The following is a 24,793-nucleotide window of genomic DNA, read 5'->3' as shown; positions in this document are numbered from 1 at the left end:
CTGTGAAGTGACACGGTGAGGATCACATACTGTAAATCAGTGTCATGTTTTTGTAGATTACCCAGTCTTTTTTTAATTTGGCAATCTTTAGTAACTATGACTCTGCAAAGGAAATATCCTTAAAAACAGGAAACTACGTAAATAAGTCTGTGGCTGCAGAATCTCAAACCATGACTTGTAATTGAAGAGACAGTTTTGCTAATGCTTTGATCCATCCATGAATGTATTTAGAGTACAAACAACATTTCCTGCTTTTCTTTCTAAAGAGAAAAACAGACTTTCTGTGTAATCACAGAATACATACAAAGCTATCCCAATGTCTGTGTCCTGCCTACACAGACACACATTAATGGCTTCAAGGCATGAAAACACCTCATAAATAAACCTGGACTTCAAAAATATGCTTTTTTAAAATGAGTTAGGGGAAAATTATTTTCCTAATTTGATCACCAGTTTTTGAAACATTAAATGTGAACAAAAGTAGTTGTGATTTTCATCAAAATATTTTTACTCAAAGATAATGCCAAAACTTAACTTGGTAGTACTCCGACTCTAAGGAAAAGCCAATATTCTAGAATCATTTATAGACAAGAAAATTGTCTCAATATGTTAGAGTTGACATTAAACTTAACAAAAAGAATATTAACTAGAATGATTAACTGTCTTTATTTGTCAGATGTGAATTGACAAAGAAGTTTAAAGTAAAAGAGATATAATTATTCTTTTTGGGGTGGGGGAAATAATAGGATTTAACACTCACTTATGACTCTTATTTGAGAGACATAGAACATCTGTTCTTTTATAATAACAAAAGCATATATTCGTTCAATAGTTTTGATATCTACTGGTTTTCTGCTGATTACATTTTAAAAATATATAGAGAAAGACACATACATATATAGTAAAGTGAGAAAATATTAAGATGAGAAAAGATTAGATTGAGAAACTGAGAAAATATGAAGAATAACAAAAATGAGGTTTTGAAGTATGTATCTCTCAGAGGCAAGACAGCACAAATGAATATTCTGAGAAGCCAGGCTCCTTGGGCCCCTTGTTTCCTACAAGAAAACAAAGATGCAAGAAAAGGAAAATGTGCACATGTGATGACAGAAAGAAAGAAAGAAAGAAAGAAAGAAAGAAAGAAAAAGGAAGAAAGGAAGAAAGGGAGAGAGAAAGAAAGAAAGGAAGAAAGGGAGAGAGAAAAAAAGGAAGAAAGAAAAAAGATTATATATTAAATTAAGAATTAGACATTAGGAGGTGATATAAAAGAGAAAAAAGACCAATGTAAAAAAGTTCAAATACTAGTATTTAGTGACTTGAAACAACAAGGATGTGGAATATTTTGCTTACTCATTATAATACGTATGTCCACAAAGGAATGAGAAATGAGAAGTATAATACACCGCTGGCAAGAATCTATGTCGTTAAAACTTTCTGAGTTTTCGGCAATAAATATCAAAGGCCTAAAGTTTTGCATGCGCTTTTACCTGCCAAGTCCAATTCAATGAGTTTAGGGAAATGAATTAGAAGTGTATGGAAATACTGCAGCACAATGGATGGACCCAGAGGTTATCATACTAAGTGAAATAAGTCAGAAAGAGAAAGACAAATACCATATGATAGCACTTATATGTGAAATCTAAAATATGACACAAATGAACCTATCTACAAAACAAAACCAGACTCACAGAGATCAGACTTGTGGTTGCCAAGGGGCAGGGGGGAGGGAGGGATGGATTGGGAGTTTAGGATTAGCAGATGCAAACAATTATATATAGGATGGATAAACAACAAGGTCCTACGTATTGTACAGGGAACTATATCCAACATCCTGTGATAAACCATAATGGAAAAGAAAATGAAAAAAATATATATGTATAACTGAGTCACTTTGCTGTACAGCAGAAATTAAACACAACATTATAAATCGACTCTACTTCAATAAAATTTAAAAAAAAGAAATGTATGGAAATAAGTATGCATATATGTTCTTAGTAGAATTTTTTTTTTTTTTTTTTTTTTTTACATAGCAAAAAAATGAACATGAAAAAAAGTCCGGTAATTAGTAAAACACTCAAGTAATTTACATCATAATCATATACTGTATTATCATGCAAACATTAAATTATGCTATAGGGGCTTCCCTGGTGGCGCAGCGGTTAAGAATCTGCCTGCCAATGCAGGGGATACGGGTTCGAGCCCTGGTCTGGGAAGATCCCACATGCCACGGAGCAACTAGGCCCGTGAGCCACAACTACTGAGCCTGCGCGTCTGGAGCCTGTGCTCCGCAACGGGAGAGGTCGCGACAGTGAGAGGCCCGTGCACCACGATGAAGAGTGGCCCCCACTCGCCGCAACTGGAGAAAGCCCTCGCACAGAAACGAAGACCCAACACAGCCAAAAATAAATAAATAAAAAAAAATTAAAAAAAAAAAAAGATGGGCAGAATGGATGGAATAACCAGATGCCTACTCTTTATTAAAAAAAATTATGCTATAGAAGCATATTTAATCATTCAAACTATTCATGGTATAAAATGTTGTTTTCCTATTGGTGGTAGATGATGGATTTTCTTATCATCTTCTTTTTGCTGATGGACACTTACTAAATGTTTTTTTTTTTCTTTTTGGGTCTTAGTTGAGGCATGCGGGATCTTTTGTTGTGGCATGGGCTCTTTGCTGTGGCTTGCGGGCTTCTCTCTAGCTGTGGCATGCGGGCTCCAGGGCACGTGGGCTCAGTAGTTGTGGTGCGCGGCCTTAGCTGTCCCAAGGCATGTGGGATCTTAGTTCCCCGACCAGGGATCCAACCCACGTCCCCTGTACTGGCAGGCGGATTCTTTACCACTGGACCACCAGGGAAGTCCTGACACTTACTGAATGTTTTTAAATAATTAAGCATGCGTTTTCTAGTATAAATATAATAACAGATATTACTTTACAGAAAGGTTGTTGTGAGTTTTTAAGATATTTGATGAAAATGCTTAGATTTTCAAAGAGACGCCATCTTTTCTGTAATCTATTGGCGCTACAGGAACAGTAAGCCCAGCGTTCCTGATGAGGCTATCCCGGCTCTCCCTGGGCACTTAACCAGCAGAGGCTGGCTGGGAAAGGCACGCAGGCTTCCTTGGTCTCTTTGGTGAGGGGGCATCTATGTGGTGGGCAGCTGTTGTTTAGTTCAGGGAACATCCGTGACCCCTCTGGGAACAGCACCCAGATTTTATTTTGGGGAAAAGGTTTCCTGCACTCCACGGATGTGGTGCAGGTGAGGCTGGGCCAGCCCCTCCCACATGCAGGAGGCCTGGGACTTGCCTTATTGACCTGGACGTTCCATCTCCCTGGCTGCAGGGATTGCTCGTGTGGACACGTGACTTGAGCCACACTACTGGACTCCAAGGCTGGACTTCAGCAAAAATTATGGGAATGAGGTGATCTCTTCTTGCTGCGGTTCCCAAACTGAGAGGTTATAAATCTGTAGCTGCTGGTGAAATCAACTAACAGAAAAACAGAGCTCAGAGGTGGGGTCGGGGAGCCAAAGCTCGACTTGGAGCTTTGATAGAGCTCGAGAGAGTTATTCTCTACATGGAATCTCTCCTGTATCTCTATGCTTCAGTATATCTCTTTATGTCAGCATATTTCTACCACCTATCTATCTATCTATCTATCTATCTATCTATCTATCTATCTAATGAACAACATCTTCCCTGTTGTTTATTTCTGGACGATGAATTCCCTCTTTGCTTCAGTCAGTTCCAGTGGGGTTTCTGCACTTGCAGGATGCCTTACCGACACACATACTCTCCTCATGGAGACACTGTGAAGCTTTAATGAGACGGTGGATCTTAGGTGCTTGGCTGAATGTCTTGTGCTAAGTGCTCATGATTAGTAGACAGTAATAATGCTGGGAGTGGTTATAACAGTGACAGTGACATACATACACAGTAAGGTAGCCTGGAAGCTAGGGATGAAATCTTCATCATGGATCTTACCCTTGTTTGGGAAATCATCTGCTTAAACCTGGGAAAACATAGTTTCTCTGTATTCCCTTTGCACATCTGTAAATCTGTGATAATTACACTCTCTATACTTACATCTCAGAGAAGTTATGGAGATAAGTGAATGGTTCCCTTCCTCTTTGATATTTTGTTAATACATTACAGGCAACACCTCCAGTCTAGTATTTATTCAATTTGTTTACTTCCCCAGATAAACTTGTGTTTCTCAGGTTATGAACCACATCTATTAATCCTCTTTCTATCACCAGCATCTAGCCCAATAGATGGTACATGATAGATGCAGGAGGGCAAAATGATGCCCCCCCCCAGAAGATGTTACATCCTAATCCCCAGAACCTATGAATATCTTGTAACGTGGCAAAAAGGAATTGAGGATGCAGAGAGAATTAAGGTTGCTAATCAGTTGACAAAATAGGAAGTTTACCAAGTGAGACTAATCTCATCACACGAGATCTTAAAAAGGGAGAGAGGTTGAGTCCAGCGGGTAAGAGAGATGTGACGTGTGAATAACTTGCTTCTCCACTGCTGACTTTGAACTTGGGGCAGTAGGACCACAAGCCAAGGAACGTGGGTGGCTTCAAGAGGCTGGGCACTCTCCTTGGTGGACGGCCAGCAAGGGAACAGGGAGACCTTGGTCCTACAATAGCAAGGAGCTGAATTCTGCCAACGGTCTGAATAATCAGGAACCAGGTCTTCTCCTAGAGGTTCCAGGAGAGACTTTGATTTCAGCCCGGTGAGATCCAACTTCTGACCTACAGAACTGTGAGATAACATATCTGTGTTGTTTTGAGCCACTAAGCTCGTGGCAATTTGTTAAGGCAGCAACAGAAAACTGATGCAATGAGTCTTGTGCAAATTTATGTTGAATGAGTGAAAATGCAAGAGAAAATACTTAGGGCAGAACAGGACACACTTCTTAGGAAGCAAAATGTGGAGGAGAGAATATAATTTCCTATACATCTACCACATTTCTCCGCAGACATTTCTCTCTAGCATAGCAAGCGTTTTACAATAAAAGTAGGAAAAGCTTATGACCCTCTGGAGTCAAGCTTGTAATGAGAAGATCACGACGGAGAGAAGGTTGGCTACTCCAGTTGCAAAATAAATTCTGGTGAAAAGGGAGAAAACAGAAGAGCAGTGAACCGTGCCAAGTCAGGGAGCCAGATGCCTTGGTTTCTACTGATGGCTTCAGTGTGAACTCGGGGAAGAGACTTGGCTTCTCTATTCTTCAGTTTTCTTTTCTGCTGGATTTAACCACTGAGCTATCATGTGGGACGAATATGACTTAGGAAAGCCCGTGCCTGCTTCCTCACTTGTGCAGACTTTTCTAGGTGATCACTGAATCCACTAACAGTCCCGACCTCAACCCTCTTTACGGTCCAGACCCAACCGTGCACGGAGCCAACGGGAAACCCAGCCTCAAGAGCTGGACAACAGCTCACGTCCTTTCAGCTCTAAACCTCCGTGACTTTACATATGGCGTTTCCCTAATTATACGTTCACGTTTGCTTCTTTTGTGCTAATTGATGGAGCTCGTGATTTTTAATACATTTCATGCTTTTCCTGATGCTCCGTGCATTTAAATTTTATCTCTTTGTGGAAAGAATAATAGAAGCGAACAGGGATATAAACCAGTCTTCTTGTAAGGATTAAGATTTGGAATTTGAAAGCTGTCCACAAATCTCATAAAACTGTTATATAAAATTATGAGTCTGCATTTCCTTCTGACACCACAAGAGTAGGCTGGAAATGATGAGAACAAACACATCTCCAAATGGAAGACAATTTATCTCGAGGTGGAAAGTTTATTTAGCTAGGTTCTCCCCTCCCCCCGCTTTTCATTAGGATTTATTTTTTAGAGCAGATTTAGGTTTACAGCAATGTTGAGCACAAAGTGTAGAGTGATTAGATTTTCCAAAAGAAAAATTCACTAACTGCAATTTCGTGACATGAAAAGTTTGCAGATTCAGGTTTCAAATCTTCTAATCATGAAGCCATGAAAGGGTGGACACAGTACACACAACAGCTTTGCAAAGTGAATGTGGTTCTAAATTCCTTCAAAAGGAGATTTGTGAAATTCATGAAAATCATTTTATTTTACAATTAAAACCGATCCGTTCTGGTTAATACTCTTTTTTCTTCATCATTACTCTCTCTGCATAATTATTATCCTCTAACTCCTCTTGGCTGAGTTCTCTCTGTGCCTTTATAATTCCTTTTTATTGCTTCCTCTCCTCTAATCCTCTAGAACTTTTGAAGTACGCAAAATCTGTCTTCATAGAAGGGTTAGACATTATTCTCTTCTTGAACAAACAATACTGAATGTATCTGTTCTATTCCAAAATAGCCAGGCAGAGCTCAGACCCACCCTAACAAAGTCCCACAGACTGGGCAGCTTAAAAACAGTACTTTATGGTCTCACAGTTTTGGAGGACGACAGTCTGAGGTCAGAGTGTTGGCAGGGGTGTAGGTGATGGAATTCTCCCTGTGTTTCTCCCCATTGTGTTCCCTGCGGGTATGTTTGTGGGTACGAATGTCCCCTTGTTATAAGTACACTTCTGTGAGATGAATTGAGATGTTAGAGCCCTAACTTCCTGCACCTCAACGTGACTGTATTTGGAGACGGGACCTTTAAAGAGATGACTGAGTTAAAATGAGGTCTTTAGAGTGAGCCCTAATTCAATGAGATTCCTTATGAAAAGAGGAAATTTGGACACCCAGGAAGACCCCTGGGTGCACACACAAAGGGAAGACCTTGTGAAGACACAGTAAGAAGGTGGCCCAAGGAGAGAGGCCTTTGGAGAAATGAAACCTGCCAACACCTTGACCTTGGACTTCTGGCCTCCAGGACTGTGGGATAATACATTTCTATTGTTTAAACCACCCTGTCTGTGGCATCTTGTTACATGGCAGCCCTAGCAGATGGTCAGCACTGGATTAGGGCCCATCCTGATGACCTCACTTTAACCTGATTACCTCCATAAAGACCCTATTTTCATATAAGGTTACATTCTGAGATACTGCGGGTTAGGACTTGAACTGGGGGGCAGGGGGCAATTTAACCTTGATGCTCAGTTTGGGGGGCCCACCTAAAATGTAAATTCCATAAGTGAGGTGTCACATCGTTCATCAGGCTTAAAGTCCTAGCATTCCAGGTGAGTAAGCAACGTGCATGATGAGGTCTGAACAGCATTCCACCTGAGTCTTTATCTTGCCTGTGACAGGAGGATGGAACATGAGGGACAAAATGGCTTTCAAAGGAAATACTGATATTCTCTCTGACTCCAACAGGGGGACATGTTGTTAAAGTGCATCTACCTGTCAGCCCCCTTTCTGGAATCATCAGAATAACGCCGGCAGACAGAGGCAGGCAGGAGGCAGCTGGTGGCCCTGCAGGGTACAACCTTCACCCCCTGGCTTCCTTGGGCTTCTCCCCACCTTGGATGGCCCCTTCTTCCTCATAACAGGGCCCACCACAGATTGTTCCCCATTAATTAATTCATTTGAAATTTGTTTATTGAGCACAAACTCTGTCAGACACCTTTCTGGGCACCGGGCTTACAGCCATAAACAACATACATGTTCAGATAAATCTCCCAAAGCAGGAAGAGAATGCTTCAGGATATGAAAATTATTTCCAGAGAAAATTTAAAAAATTATTTTGAACAATGACTGTGTCACGGATATAAAAACTGACCTCCTACATCTTACTAATTTGAAGACAACTTCACATTGAACCCAAAGAGTAAACATTATAATGATCTGATACATTAGAAATTATGACTAACAATAATCATCTCATCTGGTAAAGTCAAGCCAAACCACCAAAAAGACAAGATTTCAAAATTGAGACAAATTGGTTCACTTTCCATTTTTAAAATGTATCGAATGCATTATTTCCTTATGGGACTCAAACCTACTGAACACAGGGCAGAAGGTCATTTAGATGCACAATTATTTAGGCAAACGTTTTAGAGACCTTGGGTTCTTGTCTTTACCCTTCATACTCATATATTTGTAGGTTTGCATGTGTGCAGTCTAAAAAACTTGCTCACTCATCTGACTGAAAAAGCCAGCCATCTAAGCACAAAATCTTCCAGAGAACTGTTCCAAACACTTCTCCTTTCTTTAAGCAGAAAGAATGGCCCAGGTAGAAAATATGTGTGATGTTTATTTTTAACATAATATGTGATGTTGTGAAATCAGGACGTGTGTGTTGAACTACTGGAAACAGCATTGCACACACCACAAGCTGTGTCCCCACCTTCTCTTTCCCTACGGGGGGACCTTCTCCAGCTGGACAGCAGAAAGGAGACATTTGCTTACAGGTTAATTTCAGGACGGACCGAATGGCCACTTCCCACTCCAGCAGTGATACAGACACTGGACTAATATATAGCCAAGAAATGTGGGTCTATCCTGGTTTCTGCAATAATAGGTTGCAGGGGGTCAGTTCTCTTTAATCCTGTATAAAAGCAACATCAGACTAGATGACGTCTATAATTCAGGCTTGTTCTCCAATTGACTGAATCTATAATCACGTGAGATCACTGCAATGTCCAAAGCAGTTCGGTACCCAGAACAGCTACAGGGTGGGGATAAACACTTCACAGAGAGGCTTGATTGCAGAGATGTTTAACTGCAGATGAAGTTAGTAAACGCCTTCGCTGAATAAGGCTTCGCCTGTTCTAGGAGATCCCGCTTTGTGCAGAGTTACCCTTCCTAAACCGAATTCCAGAACTGAAATTCTTCCTTTATCTTACTACTCTGCTGCCATGTCAGTCATAAACAGCTCTGAGTCTTGTCAGTCACGAAGCTTTCTGGGGATGATGTGAATCTTTGCAGAACGACGTGTATTTCACCCTCCTCCTTGCTCTAGGGAAGCTCTCTAAACGTTTTCATTCAACCTCCATCTGAGCACAGACCAACCAACTCATTGCCCAGGATGCCCTGCCCTGGTCCTGTCGGAGCAGCATTCAATAGTTCTGGCTTCAGTAAAGGATAGTCGTCCATCCTAGGGAGTTCAGAGGTCAAGACATACCGGCCAGGCCAGCAAGTTACGCTGCTGCTACAGATTACCAGGCAATTGTGAGATGATGTCACTAGGATCCTCTCCAGGTGGCATCAAGGAGGACAGCTTTCTGCTCAGTGCACCTGCGGTGCCCACTTACCTGGGAACAGGCCAGGAAGTGGCTGCAGGCTCCGCCCTTCCTGGCTCCAGAAGCAGCAAGCTTGGGGCTCCCTGCCATAGAGACTGGACACACCTCGGGGCTGATTCAACTCCACGCCATGCAAAAGCTCCAGGCATGGTTTCCTCAACTCTCCCTGGTCTAATTCCTTTCATTTCTCCTCTTAGATCAGGGAAGGTAGAGAGAGAAAATGCAGAGTACAACGTGGACTATGTTAGAACTTCTCCAAGGTTTGTCTAGGTGTGCAGGCTTGGGAGGGTATGGTCAGTTTTATCAGCACACCTGGAGGTAGATGAGTTTATCACCAGTCCTTCCTGGCTCTCCAGCGAGGGTCATGCAGGGGGACCTGGAGCGAGATGCCAGCCTCCATCAACACAGACAAGGATGGACTCTTCATTGTCTGGAGCTGGGGTGCTTTGCCCTCATTCTGGACCAAGGGGTGTCCATCTGACTCAGGTTCTGCCTGGACCAAGGGGCGCCCGTCTGACTCAGACTCTGCCCTCAACACCCAGGAGGGCTGAGTGTGCTGGAGACCCAGACCCATCAGCCACTTGCAGAGATGAGGAAACGGAAACCCAGCGGGTACGACTTTCCAAAATTCATAGCTATGGGCAGAATCCACCAACCTCATTTCTACTCCGGGGCTCTTTCCCTGCATTAGTCCCCTCGCTCAAGGCCAACTTGAACTGTTGGGGCAGCACACGGAGGTGGACGTCGGAGAAGATGATCTTAAGTACGAGGACCTGAACGCAGGTCTAACTACATGAATTTAATAAGCCTCCAAATAAGCAGTGTTTTAATGGAAGACGATGTCCCAAACACATGAAGTTACTACATGCTACTGAAGTGCTTAAAAATAACTTATTTTCATATTTATTATTTATTCTGATCATACTATCTTCCTTCACATTTCTCTTTTGGTCTAAATTTATATATATACATTTATATTTATATAAAGATTTTGTATCTATATGAAGATTCTGTATCTACATATTTTGTAGATTTATATATATATATATTATATATATATAAAGACTTTGTATGACATCACATGGTGCTATAACTAGCTGGTATTTCATTATTCCTTTTTCAGAAAAAAAGACCCTTGAGTTTTAGAAAATAATCAAACATATTCACACACTGGAGAAGGTACGGAGATTAAAGATATCATAGACGTCCAAATTAAAATCTATAGGGAGCAGATTTTTCTACTGAAATACTACTTTGGTGAGAAGATCTTTTACGTAATCTTTCTAAAAATCTTCATCAACCCCCCAGACGTGTCAGAATACAATTTAGGGAATTTTTTTTCACAGTTGTCAACTCTCTCCTGTGAATGACACGCAACATTAAAAAGTTCCTTTCTGACTCGATCAATATGCATATCCAAGTATTTTCCCCCATCTTTTTCTCTCAAAGGATTATTAATAACGACTTTCCTTGCCTGCGGGAAATAAACCGCTTTAGGTCCCCTGCAGACGCATAGCCGCGCCACCAGGGGGCGCCCGTCCTCCATCACTTCATTATCAGACCTGTCACCCTAACGAGCAACAGCCCGCCGTGTTTTCCCAGGAGGCGGAAATATAACCTCATCCTTGTCACAGCTAAAAAATGAAATGCAGAATTTACACAGAATTCTCAAAATGTTTTATCTCCATTGTCAGTAACCCCCAGCAGATCTACTTTTACTTTTTTTTTTCTTTCAATAATTCACCCATGAAAAAATACAGCAGCAAATCATGTAGGGTCTCTCTTATCCGTCAATCAAGTGGTAATTTTCGTAATGTACGTTACCATAGCACCCGCAGCCTGAGATGCTCTGCTACTTCTGTGTTGTTAGTGTTGGCTCACCATTCCAGGTAAGCAATCAAGGATTTCTCGAGGGGATTCTAGAAGAATGCGAGGGAGTGTGCAGGGGGGAAACCCGCGTAATTATCACGATGATGGGTTGACAGCGTAGAACCCACGAACGACTCCACCCCCTCACTTTGAAGACGAAGAAACAGTTTCTAAAATAGCAGAGTATTGTGTGAACCCAGCTTGAGAACAGAACCCAACTTGAAAAGTTATAACTCAATAAAGCCTGACATCCAATGACGGGCTTCACCCTGACAGCACCTTGGAATTTCTCCCTAATTAATTTCTCAAACACCCCTTCAGCGACGCGTCAGTTTTATCCTCTAACAGAAAAACCAAGAGAGATCTCAGGCGAAGTGTCCTTCCTTCATCACCTAAAACAGAAGCAGAACTTAACAACAGGAGGAGGCTATTCTCTCCTCTAGTTTTGTGGTTAGAACATCTGTCCTTCACCTTCAGTAACAGCCTCAGTCAAAGACATTGTACAGCCATGGACATGCATTCTCAGATATTTCATTTTTAAAAAATAAGCTACCGGCTTGCTAAGGATCATAGCAGCAGATGACCAAAATATAGACATGTAAAACACTCCCATGTAGGACATGGGTAAGTAATATAAGCCTCATAAAGAAATGATGCAATAAGGTTGCATCTAATAACTTACCAAAATTTTAAATAGCTCCTGATTATTTAAAGGAGTTTTGTCTGTTCTGAACCCTCTGACTGGTTCCCTGATCCCAAGGACTGAGATGTACTTTTTTGGATGGATGACAGGAATTCTAAGCATTAGTATATCCCTAATAAAAGCCTAGATGACAGGAAGAGCTGGAGTCCTGTAATCCCAGTCTCTAAAAGACTGGATGATGCAGAGGACGCTAGGAGAAAAAGCCGTAATCACGCCACTGGTTTGTCACCATGGAGAAGCACCTTGAACAAAACTGACCCTCACTTGGACAGCATCTGCCAGTGAGCCTTTTGCAGTCACGTGCTCACTGAGTACTTTTCTGAGATTGATTTTTAGAGGGAATCTATTTCCTTCTGGAAGCTTCTGAATTGGATGTATTTCCATTAGTAGGGAGACCATTATTAAAGGAATCTGAAGGAAACTCCGTCTATTCCTTCAACTCTTGATGATAAATGATTATATTTTTCAGCATATAGAATGGCAATAAAACCATTTATTAGTTTTTTAAAAAAGAGGAATTACTGGAGGCAAGATGACGACCAACCTACTTGGTGAATTCCTTTTAGTGAAATTGGGTTTAGTGATTGTCATTTACTCATTTCATTGAGGGGGGAGTCCAGCAGATGTGCTGTACTGTGTGAGCTGGAATGTGGCTATGAGGCTGCTTCCCAGTGGGCCTCAGGTCACGTGCAGCCAACTGGGGAACTAGGAAAAATACTCCCATTTCTCGACTAGACTTAGTCTCATTCTGAGTACAGAAGACACTTCATTCAAAATGCGTAAAAGGTGTGTGAGATGACTCAACATTTACTCCAAGTTTACCTGAAAGGTGAGTTCTTTGGATCTTCACGTCTATCTGTAAGAGGTGAACCTTCAAAGACTGTGTGACAATGTTTGGGAACAAATATTTTATATGTAAAAGTCTTACTAGTTTCCCTACAAATGTGAGGCCACTGGGCTCCAGGGCAGGGTTTCACCAGTGGCCCCGGGAGCTCACTTCTTTCCAGAAGGAGATGTTCTGGGGGCCCTGGTGTCTGGGACCCTCATCAGTAGTGACATGGCAGCAAGCGATTCCCACCTGCAGAAATCTCTCCTGTTCAAGTCCAGCAGCAAAACTCAAGGGACCTCTGTGACCCAAGGTGGATAAAGGATGGCTGCTAGTGACCAAGACACAGAAGAATTCTTCCAGGAAGCCTGGGTCACAGCTTAGAAAAGAGGATCAATCTGAAAATTAGTACCATTTTTTTGTCAAAAATTTTCACAGCACTCAGGGACCAAATGCCTTCCTAATTTATTCTGCACATTTTTGAGAAGTAAGAAAAAGAACATAGGCCCAGCTGACAGTGGGGAAAGAAGAGTCAGATTCCCAAATATTCAGTGATGAGATTCTCCCAGAAAGCTTCTAATTTTGGTGGCATTTTCCCCTGGATCCAACAAATGACAAATCTCTCTTTTCCTGTTTGTTTTCCTGAATGATGTAGATGAAAACATCTGACTTTGAAAGACTCAAAGACAATTATAAGATAGACTTTCTGCACATGTGCGAAAAGAGATTAATTTCCATGTTTAGCTTTCTGATGGCCTTGAAAGTGTATAGGGAAGGCGATGAACATTCAATCCTGTATTTCAGATTCAAACATACAGACAAGAGACAGGAAGCAGGAGGGGATAAAGACAGACGCCTCTCCCTTCACCTGAGGTTCTTTTCTGCTCTGAGAATCTACTGAAGCTGCTGACCTTCTCTAGGAAAAAAGCTACATGCATGAGAATGAACAAGAATACAACCTTTCCATAAAATTCCAGAAGTTTCTCAGAAGTCCTAAAATCACGGACACCTCATTGACCCTTAAGTCAAGAGATGAAGACCTTATCTTGATGACCATTTATTCAAGTTTTGTGTGGAAGACAAATAAATGAATAGCCTGTGACTGGTGAATTTTGGCTCAGATTCAAAGGAAGAAGGTGTTAATATCTTCCTTTCTTCCTTCCTTTCTTCCTTCCTTCCCTCTTCCTTCCTTTTTTCTCTCTCTCTCTTCGTCTTCCCAGTAGAGAGGAACTATATGAAAAATGATCTCAGCATCAAATCAGTGGAATAATAAAAATAATTGGTAACTCACTTTACATTCCACAAATCGCTTCCTTATGTACAATGGCTATTGCCTATGGATGACGTATCTCGTGCCGCTTCTCCATCTGTACTCCTCTCTGCAGACATGCCTGAGGGGTATTGCTATCACTAATGCACTAACGAGAAGACGGTGGCTCGGAGAGAATGCATTAATGGAAATAGGAGGAAAGCCCATGTCTCTTAACCTTCATCCAGATGTTCTTCCGGTAAGTTTGGGCAGCATAAAAGTCATCCAGTGTGTAGGCAGGCTTTTAGCGGAGAGCTTCGCTGGACAGTCTCTTGATAGCGCATCACTTAGAACAGTATGGGTTATGGATAGGCATGGAAATAAGTGCTCTAGAGAGAATTTGATAAATTCTCATGTTGAACATCTCAATATGTCACTCTGCTTAGAAGGGTCTCACAAAGTTTATTATAAGAAGAGGGGTTTTCGTGTTTCTTCGTACATATGATGGTGTCTTATCCTTAAAACTTGAAAACTAAACATGCTACAACTCAAGCCATCCAGTTACAAAGACACGTAGCACGTTTTTACTGAGAGACTGTGGAACAACAACTCTGATTATCACATCACTGCGGCAAAGTGGATTGTTCTCACTTGTCTACTCAGCATTTATTTTAAAAAGCAATCTACTCTTATCCTTTGCATCTTATTCTATGTCTAAATTGTGTAACACTTATAAATATCCAGAAATTGAATGCTGCTATTGGTGTTTTGCCCAGTCTGAGTCATTTGGTGAAAGAAGTAAACAATTTAACCGGACTCTAATACACATACACACACACGAGTAACTTAAATGGGCATTTCTTTATACTCTCAATACTTATTTAAGATAAAGTAACATAACACTTCTCAGAAAATAGATTTGGGACCTAAACTTGTTACCAATTTGAAGAAGAAACAGAATTTTACCGCCTTATCACGTCATCTGTTCTTAGGTTAATACAAAGATAAGGCAGGTAGAACCCAACCGACTCTAAGTCAAATTTAAGCAAATCCAAAGATTGCTGACATTTTTCCATTTTATCCTTTTACAAACTTAATGATGGTGGTCATAGGTAGACGACACATCACGTAGCAACATCTCCAAATCAGTTTCGGGGTCCTTTCAGGGCTTCTGTGAAGGAAAGCATGGAATAGTCCCAGCCGAATCTTCAGGGTTACATCAGTGCAAGGAAACCCCCAACCAAACAAACACCACATAAGAAGCAAATCCACCACGAGAGGCTGGGTGCCAACACCTGCCCTGCACTGTACCTGTACAGATGAAACTGGAGAGTCCCCCGTAGATGACTTCATCATTGTCGGGCAATATGAACGGACACCTCGTCTGAACCTCCAAACAGTATTGCTTGCAAGGAATTGTCTTTCTGCAGTTCAGCTGTGCGACTTCAAAATACTGGGAACACAGCCAGGCTTTGTAGACAATCTGAAAAAGAGAAGAATCAAAAATAGGGCGGGATGACAACAGTTCTGACTAATAAAGGACATGCTGTACTGGGAGAAGCATGCTAGGGTTTCAAGCGGATCATAAGAAAACTCACACTTGGAGACAGCGTATTCACACAAGGCCAGCTGCAAGTGATGTCTTGGCAACAGAGCAAAACATGTTTTGATTGAGCCCTTAAGAGAATGCAAAAGGTAATGTGGCGTTTGAGGGGATGTAACTCATGTGAAAAAATAGTGGAGTTAAGCCGGGCCTGAAGTTTGTAAAACCCAATGATATACAAGAAAGGAAATAACTGGATCCACCGTGGTTATTTACTGCAGGGTGCGAGGTGAGCCCTGCAGACACCGGCTATTCCCCCCAAGGGCACTAGATGGCGCTGGGTCCCCTACAAAGATGCCCCCGCGGGCTGTGCAGAGGCGGCTGGTTAGAGCTTGAACTCCAGGACACAGAACAAGCAGCGGCGGGCATTTAAATTGATGACTCACATCAAATGCATTAAATATCTCAGCGTCCGAAAGCCGGGAAACACCCAACCTAAATCAGACACTTTATGTCGTGGTGTGGTGAGGAGCACGAGGAAGGAAACCTCATCAGAGCCGCAACTTGGACCTTTAGATACCGTGACCCACGTCAATATTCGATAAGTATTTGCTTAATTTAATAAAACGTGAAAGGACTATGCCTTCACCTAGCTCTTTGTTTTTGATAGGTATTTAGGAAAGTAGATATTGAAAAAATGCCTTTTTCTAATATAAGGGAACAAGTTGAAACTAGGCCCAAATAAAACAATGGCAAAGTATCCACCATACAGATGGCTGTGACTCAGGTATTTCCCAGACCCTTGGCTCTGATGTCTTCTGTTTACCTGTTTCTAAGGTTAATACTAGCCTGGTAAGATTCTGTCGCCTATGTTCTACCTGGAAAAGTGGATGGTGTACCGTTAAATGTACGCTAAGAGATCATAAATACCTGACAATAATAGCAAGAGTAATAGCGAGTATTTATCAATTTCACACTCTGTTCTAAGCAAGTTACATACGTTTTTTCCCATGTAATTCTTAGCACCCGCATAGAAGGTAACTATTGGTCACACTTTGCACACGGATAATAATTAGCAATGGAAGTAAGTGGACAACTTAGAATTCAAGCAGAATCTAGATAACTCTTGCCAATATCCTGTGAGAAGGATTCTTGTGTCAGGAAAGGGAGAGAAATAAACAGCTCTGAGATACTTTCCAATGCCGCCCTTTTATTTTTGAGGGAGGGAGGTTGAGAAAGTTAGATGTTTTGTGGTGGCACAAAACCAAAGAAACAAGACGATTAATTTTTAAAAGCCCTAAAGGATTTTCAGACAAAAGCACATGATGACAAATGAATACACTTGTCTTCTTTCATGAGAACTCTGTAGTATAAGGAAGACCAGAAATCTTTTTTATAATGGCTTAGCCTTCTCCTATGGAGAGACATATTAAGTTATCACTTTTCCAGGTGTCACTGAATAGTATAAATGATTATCTGACGCTAAACAATAATTTTGGGAGGGAACAAAAATAGGTTTAAGGTCTCTGATGATAAATTACTGGTTAACTACGCTTACCCCCATCTTTCCTGGAGGGCTTGTACTTTCCTCTCTCTGTGGAAGTTACGTTTGCCAGGTAACTATGCTTGTGAAGGACGTCTCACCCCACCCCTGCTCTGCTCCTGCCCCTTGGAAATCACTGCTGACTGTACAACAAATTGTTTGACAGCTGCCCATCCTACAGTCAACAGAAAATACTCTCAAGCTACAGTCTAGAAAAGGAACAGAGTAGACTATTAAAATGGCCTAAAAAAGAATGACATTTTTACTTAATAGCTGGATAACAATTTTCTCTTTTTCTCCCAGAGCATTTTCTCATTTCTTATTTTCCCCCCTGAAACCCTTGAGATGGGTTTGGGAAATACTTTACAAATAAAGAACCTGGGTTACAGAGAGATTATAGTAGCAAATGGCAGAATTCAGGCCAGCACTTCCTTCACTGGGCCCTGGGGTAGCTGGACCTCTTCTGAGAGTCAGCGGAAAGTGATGACAACATGACAAAAGGTGGGTCTCTGGAGTCCTCGAGGGGAGGGGTGGCAGTTCAGGGTGGAAAGGTCCTAGGGATCGTCTAGCTAAGCCTCTCATTTTAAAGTGAGAACTGGGGCCTAGGAAGACCACAGTTGATGGCAACCTCAAATCCCTGCCTTCTTGGATGTTGTTTGAATAACACAGCACATTACTGGGAAGGCATCAACTGATTCATTCTTAACGTATCTTTATTTTCTTTTTACAAGTCACTTCACCCCAGATCTGCACTTTCCAAACCTTCCCTTGAAATTCTGCGCAGTGGCTGTAATAATCACACCCCACCCCCTGGGCTGATTTCTGGGTCTTCTCTGCACCAACATCACTTTACAAATCCCCTCGGTTTCGCGGGCCTAATTGAAGGTGTGAGGAGAGAAGGGGAGATTCCCAGGGAGATGTGGTCTACTGAACTCATTTCCAGATTCCCGATGAAGACTAGTTTTTTATTTTTTAAGATAATTCTCAGTTTTCAGGAAAGTTCTGGTTGTAATGGCACAAGCATGGTTGAGAGGAAAATCCCAGGAGGCAGACTGAGCGAGGGGTCTCTGTTCCCTGATTACGGGAAGTGATGTTAAGCTACGGGACTCTAGGAGGGGGATGCTTTATGTGGCTAGAAATATTGTTCATTACAGGTTATACCCAGTGCCCTGAATAATCATGGTTTTCAGGCTCCTCCTTACAAGTGACGTCATCGTGCCCCAGCGTGACGTCAGCATGCACCAGTGTGACGTCAGCACGCACCGGGTCTCACGACCTCTCTTGGTTCTGGGCGTTCCACACGACCACGGCTCACCTCCCGTAGAGCCTTTCACAAAATGCCCCCGATTAGTATTTTTCCCGTAGGGGCTTGGATTCTCATTTAAGTATACTTGCCTCCCTCCCCCAAAATCTATATCCATGTTTTAGAGCAAGGGAACCAATTTATATTGCAAATATATGTTAGCTGGCTGAAAAAATATGTCGGTTACAATTTTTTATTATTAAGAAAAATGTCAGGTATTGAACATGGTTGTCATCTTCAAATCAGAAGGCTGTGTTCCCTTTCCCCCCAAGAATTACTAAGGGCTAACTCTTCTTACATGTATACCACGTGTTGATGCGTTTTCTGAGGCCCTTCCCTGGCAGCTCTAATGCGTGAGTGGCGCGTGTCTGCAGCGTGCGGGGCTGAAGTCGCTGGTTACATACGCAGTAGTCTGCGGTGACGACTGCCTCAGGCTAGTGCACTTTGATGCACAAGGCATGTTGTTACAGTTGTGAGTGGGGCAGGAGGTCGAAAGAAATGTTCACATGCGTATATCTGAGCGTCTTCCCTTAGCTCTGTGTCAGTGTCTGGTTAAAGCACACGTGGCACCCAGAAAATGGAAATACTGACATATTTTAAGAGGCAAGCACGAGAACAATCCCTGCCTGAGGATGCGCCAGGTCACCTGAGGAACAACAGTCAGAGATGGACAGTGTAAGGGGACAGGCTCCTTGATCCGCCAAAGACTCACGATGTCAGCGCACCTTGTCCTGCGGGGCTGCGTCTTGGCCCCATTTCCTGCGTTGGATGCAAATGCCTTCCTGTTTTCTCTTGGTGACCCACTTCGTGGGTCCTGTTATAACACTTGGTCTAACCCCCTGAACTTCAGAACGGCCCTCGCTGCCTGGCACCGCCCTATGTTTTTTTTTTTTTTTTGATAGATACATGTATATATATATATATATATTTTTTTAATTACTTAATTAATTTATTTATTTATTTTTGGCTGTGTTGGGTCTTCGTTTCTGTGCGAGGGCTTTCTCTAGTTGCGGCAAGTGGGGGCCACTCTTCATCGCGGTGCGCGGGCCTCTCACTATCGCGGCCTCTATTGTTGCGGAGCACAGGCTCCAGACGCGCAGGCTCAGTAGTTGTGGCTCACGGGCCTAGTTGCTCCGCGGCATGTGGGATCCTCCCAGACCAGGGCTCGAACCCGTGTCTCCTGCATTGGCAGGCAGATTCTCAACCACTGCGCCACCAGGGAAGCCCCCGCCCTATGTTTTTAAGTCCGCCCAATCCATTCTCACCACCGCCCCCCCCTCCTTCGGGAGAGCGAATCCGTCTGAAAAAGGCAGGGCCAGCCCAGCTCCACCTGCTACTCAGGCATGGTACCTGGAGGCCCACAGACATGTGACGGCAACGGTGACAAAAAGCAAATCAACTCTTCAAGCTTTCCTGAATAGAGGATGCTACCATCCAACGATGATCTCAGAAACGAAGGAAACCGGGGAAGAATTTGTCAGTGTGTCTTCTGCACTGTCCGGGGCACACAGGAAGCCAGCTTCTTCTTTCCCTTCTTCCTCATTAGCACAGTAAGTCCCCTACATACAAATGAGTTGCATTCCAAGAGTGCATTCGTTAAGTCCAATTTGTTTGTAAGTCCAATGAAGTTAGCCTGTAGGTACCCAACTAACACAATCGGCCATATAGTACTGTGCTGTAATAGGTTTATAATAATTTCCACACAAGTAATACATAAAAAACAAACAAAAAAATAAAGAAAACATTTTTAATCTTACAGTACAGTACCTCGAAAAGTACAGTAGGGACTTCCCTGGTGGCACAGTGGTTAAGAAAAGTACAGTAGTACCAGCTACATCACCACTGCTTTTAGGCTTGCTTCCGGACATCCTGGGCTTGAAATAAAGATACTGTACTACTGTATTCTATACAGTACTATACTAAAGTAAACAAAAGCACAACCACTTGTAGAGGATGCACACACGTGACAATGTACGACAGACACGTGAACTAACTTACGTGATTGGACATGCGAATACACGTTCCCATCAAGTCTGCAACTTGAAGGCTCGTGTGGAGGGGACTTACTGTATACATCCTGCATTGTCTGAGTTAATGACGTCCTTGCTTCATCTTCTTTCCCCTCCTCATCTCACTATGGTTTGGTGTCAGCCTCAACTACTGCACAGAAACTTGTTCTTTCTAAGCAACCTGGCCTCTGTGATGATAAACCCAGCTGCTAAAATCAGCTATTTTCTTATTTGACTTCTTGGCAGCAATGAGCGCTGTTGATGAAACTCTTTCTTGAAATGCTGGCCCCGTGATTACGAGAATCCATTTATCCTGGGCTTCTTCCTACTCTGCCAGCCACTACTTCATTGGTTGTTTTGTTGTAATTGTTGTTTGTTTCCTCTGCCACTCCCCAAAATGTTGGTGTCACTCAGGCTTCTGTTCTAAACTTTCTTCTGCAGTCTTTCGTGGTAATCGTCCACTCTCATGATTCAACTTGGTCTTTAAAACAGTGACGCCTAAATCGTTATTTCCAGGGCACCCCTGTTTCTCTCTCTCTCTCACCTGATCTGTCTATAAACTGTGTCCTACATGCTTCTGTTTCCATGCTCTAGCATCTCAGCCTCTGCAAGTCCGGAGTGGAATTCAGCATCTTCTCTTCGGGAGAAGCAAGATGAGAGAAATCTGGGAGTCACCTCCCATGTCCCCTTCTGCTGTCTCCCCAACGACTGTATCCCCAGGTCCTATGAGCCTACTCCTAAGTACCAAGACTCCAAATATCTTGATTTCCGTTGACACTATTACCCCAGCCATCCCCATCACTCACCTAGATGACACATCCACAGATGAGGCTCTGTGCCTTCAGCCCTGATCTCCTCCTCTGCGCTGGTCTGTACCGGGCAGTTAGGGTAACCTTTGTGGGACCGATTTGATTCTGTCACCACTCCGCTTTCCATCATCCAGGGCCTCTCCACAGCACTCAGGGAAAAGGTCAAACTCCTTAAAGGACACGGAGCTTTGTGACCTCGCCCTGCTGAGCGCTCCAGCCTCTGACCCTCCACCCCCGTCCTCAGTCTGTGCACTGCGGCTGGGGAAGGTGACACACAGCGTCGCTAAACGTGCCTCGTCCTCCGCAGCCCTGCCCCCTCCTTCCCCCCCCCCCCCCGCCTCGCTCACACAGCCCTCAGCCTGATGGGTTCCTACCCGTCCCGTGTGACCTCATCTGTAAACCTCCTGCCCCTGATCCGTAAACCCACCCCCGAAAGCCTCTGGAATGTTCTCTTCCTACGGACTCACACTGAAGGCGACACTCTTTGCTTGTCTGCTTCCCTTTCTAGGCGCCTGTAACGGGGCCTTGTGCACTTTCGTGTTCCTGGTGCTCTGGGTGTACCTGGGAGAAGTTGACTGTCCATGGAACTGTGCTTGGAAATCCACACCACGGCCTTCAGGGGCACGGCTCTGTCGGGTGATTTGGTTCATGTGAGCGAGTCCACCTGGCCCTGAGATCCTGCACAGAGCAGACTCAAACCGTGAACCCTGACGTGCTTCCAAGACATTAAATCACATGGACTCCTTTTGCGGTATCAGCAAACCCCCTTATCGGAGGACAAATAAATCCTATAGAAAGAAACTTTTAAAAGCCCACTTCATGATTGAACCTCTCTTTCCAAGCAGACACCATGGTTTAGGTGCTGAGACACAACGTGGCCGGGGGTTCCAGGCAGAGAGGGTTTCCACACAAAGAGGAGGCAAGAGGTGGCTCGACGGGCGGGACTCAGGGGAGGCCCGCAGAGCTGCCAAGGGCGGAATTTGCTCTGGCCTTGTCCTCGGAAATGGACAAGCTGCTTTGGCTGGGATTATGGCAAAACGTTTCTGGAGGACAGATTACACTACCTCATCCCTTTCCAAAACAGTTCTATGGTACTTCCAAAAATGAATATTCACAGTGATAGAAACAGGTGAATTAAAAGCTCACGTTAGGGACCAAGCTGTCAGGAACTGTGCGCGTGGGCCTCGGGGAAAAAGGAGGGTCAGCAACGGCCAGTGGGGAGTGATGGAGGCCAGCAGCAGAGGCAGCATGAGGCCAGGAATTATTTTGCAAAACATCTGATCATGGAGTTGCTGAATATTTCACCAGTGCCCTCCTCTTTTTCCAGCTGGAAAAACTAAGGGAGTATTTAATATCTATATTGGAACGGCTGAGAATTGCCAAAATATGAGGCATGACTTTCCCTTCCATTATGGATAGCTCTAATATTGAGCTGTGTTTGAGGTGATGGACTCCTTGAACGAAAGCACCACATCATTTACGCGGCACAAAGGAGCCCGCAAAACCCTGGGTCTGTGCACCACAGATAAAGCTTTAAAGATGATGGGCATGGAATAACTTTGGAAAAATTCAGGTGTGAAGTGAAAAAGAGGACTCAGGAAATATGGTCAGCATTTTAATAACACTGTAAGTCCAAGATAATAAATGGTTCTATTAAAAAAAAAAAAAAGAAAGGAAGGAAGTTCTTTCATGGAAACCACTTCTGTGTGTCGGCCATGGGTGGACATAATGCTGTTTTCTCAACAGCCTTTTCTAGAATCGGGGAAGACAGGGATAAATGACAGCTTCCTTGTAGACTATAAGCCAATCAATACCTTGGAAATGCAGCAGTATTACATATCACATAGTCCTCTAGATACACTATGTATTTAACGTGGTCTGCGTTAACTATCATCAAAGTGCCCATGATCCTGTTAGAATTGATAGTTTTAAAAAGGCAGTGAGGAAGCACTTCAATATAAATTCAGTTTGGGCTCCATACCTTAAGCAAGTTGAGAATGTTGAAAGGGGTTTAAAAAGTAGGAAATCAACCTTTTGAAGGAAGAAATGGAAGTGAGTCTGGAGATAAATCTGAGACTAGTCTTAAGCATGTATTCATCAAGGAAATGGGAGTCAATATGGTAGAGTCCCCTTATTTGGGAGGACTCACATGGGAATTCACGGAGCAGTTGATTAATAAATGAATGAGTGTTACAATCCACAATCTAGAGTATGTTTAGAAAATACCAATGCATTCAGTAGAACTACAATAAGTAATCAGTACATTCACTAAAAAATGCAGCTGTATTCACTTCTTTCATACAAGTAAATAGAATGGGACTTGCTTATAACTGCCTCTCACTTAATAGAAACATCCAATAAAGGTCTAAAGAAAGTTAAGGCATAACTTTCTCATAGAACCCAAAGTAAAATATGGAAAATTTGCAATAATAAAGCAAAATTAGTTATCTAACAATCTGATAAATTTACACAGTCTTATACTTTATAGAACTAGAGTATAAAATGCTCTGGGTATATATCTAAATTGTCTACCTCTTTGCAATACAGTCAAGACATTTCTGTATGAATAATACATGATGACACCCCACTTTACAATATCAGAGGCATAAGAGTTGTCAATTAAAACAATAATAATGTCTTCGCTCAAAGCAGGTGTTGCTGCCCCCTGGTTGAGTGGACTCTTTGTGTTCTTTATTTTTCTCCCAGATGTGAAGGAGCACTTCTGATTCTGTCATCACCAAGTCCAAGCTCAACAGCTATCATTATGGTTTCTGCTTTATCCTGACATGTCCTGTTCTTGAGGAGCAGGGACAGGAGAGATGACAGCTCCTTACGGAGACTATGTGCAAATCAGCGCCTTGGGGATGCAGCAGTGTTGTGTGTCACGTGGCCATTGAAACATGCTATTTATTTACACCTGGTCCTTAGATAAACAGGATCACAGCCAGAAAAGTGCCAGTGAGCCTCTTAGAATTTATAGCTTTAAAATGTGACAGAGTGAACACTTCAAAATTCTCATTAGAATAGAGCTGTAGCCGGTTATCATGATGCAGGAAGAGCTAACTGATTTCTACCAACCTTGGCTTCAAAGGTATCGTTCAATCCATCCAAAGCTATTTACTGAGAGCTGACTATTGGCCTGGCAGTAGGTACACACCCTGGGGAGCAGGAGTGGAGGGCAGGTTAAAAATGTCATTATAAGACATTTTCCCTGGCCCCAAAAATAGTACTGTCAAATTAAAGGAGACAAGGCAAGACGTGGTAGGCAGTGTGTTACCATCAGGGTGCTTTGGTTGGAGGAAGCAGAGGTCAGTGATGACTGAGGGTGGCCGGCGGTTCTGCAGAAGAGAAGGGAACGGTCAAGACGGGGAGTGACGTGGCATGTCAGAGAGGGGACTAGAGTCGGGGTCAGTGTGCCTGTGATACAGGACAGGGAAGAAGGAAGGGACAAGGACAGCAGGAAGACAGCAAGGAGGGGGCAGATAATAAATATTTACTACATAGGCAGACCTAGGAGATACTGTGGGTTCGGTTCCAGACCACCCCAATATGCGAGTATTGTAATAAAATGAGCCACGCGAAATGTTTGGTTTCCCGGTGCATATGAAGTTATGTTTATATTATACTGTAGTCTCCTAAGTGTGCAGTACCATTATGTCTAAAAAAATAATGTACATACCTTAATTAAAAAATATTTTATTACTAAAAAGTGTTAACCCTTATCTGATCCTTCAGCCTTTTCTGCTGCAGGGTCTTGCCTCCGTGCTGG

At 42.9% G+C, this 24,793-nt stretch overlaps 1 protein-coding gene across 2 annotated transcripts in view; it reads right to left on the bottom strand.

Annotated features, from left to right (window-relative positions):
• NALF1 (NALCN channel auxiliary factor 1) overlaps positions 1–24,793 on the bottom strand; it is a 561,883-nt gene that overhangs the window by 17,537 nt on the left and 519,553 nt on the right. For both annotated transcript variants that reach the window (XM_057532679.1, XM_057532681.1), the window contains exon 2: positions 15,129–15,300. In XM_057532679.1, the coding sequence (XP_057388662.1) occupies positions 15,129–15,300 (172 nt within the window). The remainder of the gene's footprint in view (positions 1–15,128; positions 15,301–24,793) is intronic.

The sequence above is a fragment of the Balaenoptera acutorostrata genome, chromosome 18 (genome assembly GCF_949987535.1).
Source record: "Balaenoptera acutorostrata chromosome 18, mBalAcu1.1, whole genome shotgun sequence".
Taxonomy (NCBI): Eukaryota; Metazoa; Chordata; class Mammalia; order Artiodactyla; family Balaenopteridae; genus Balaenoptera; species Balaenoptera acutorostrata.
Note: the sequence above shows the minus strand (reverse complement) of the source record. Positions and strands in the feature narration are given on the sequence as shown.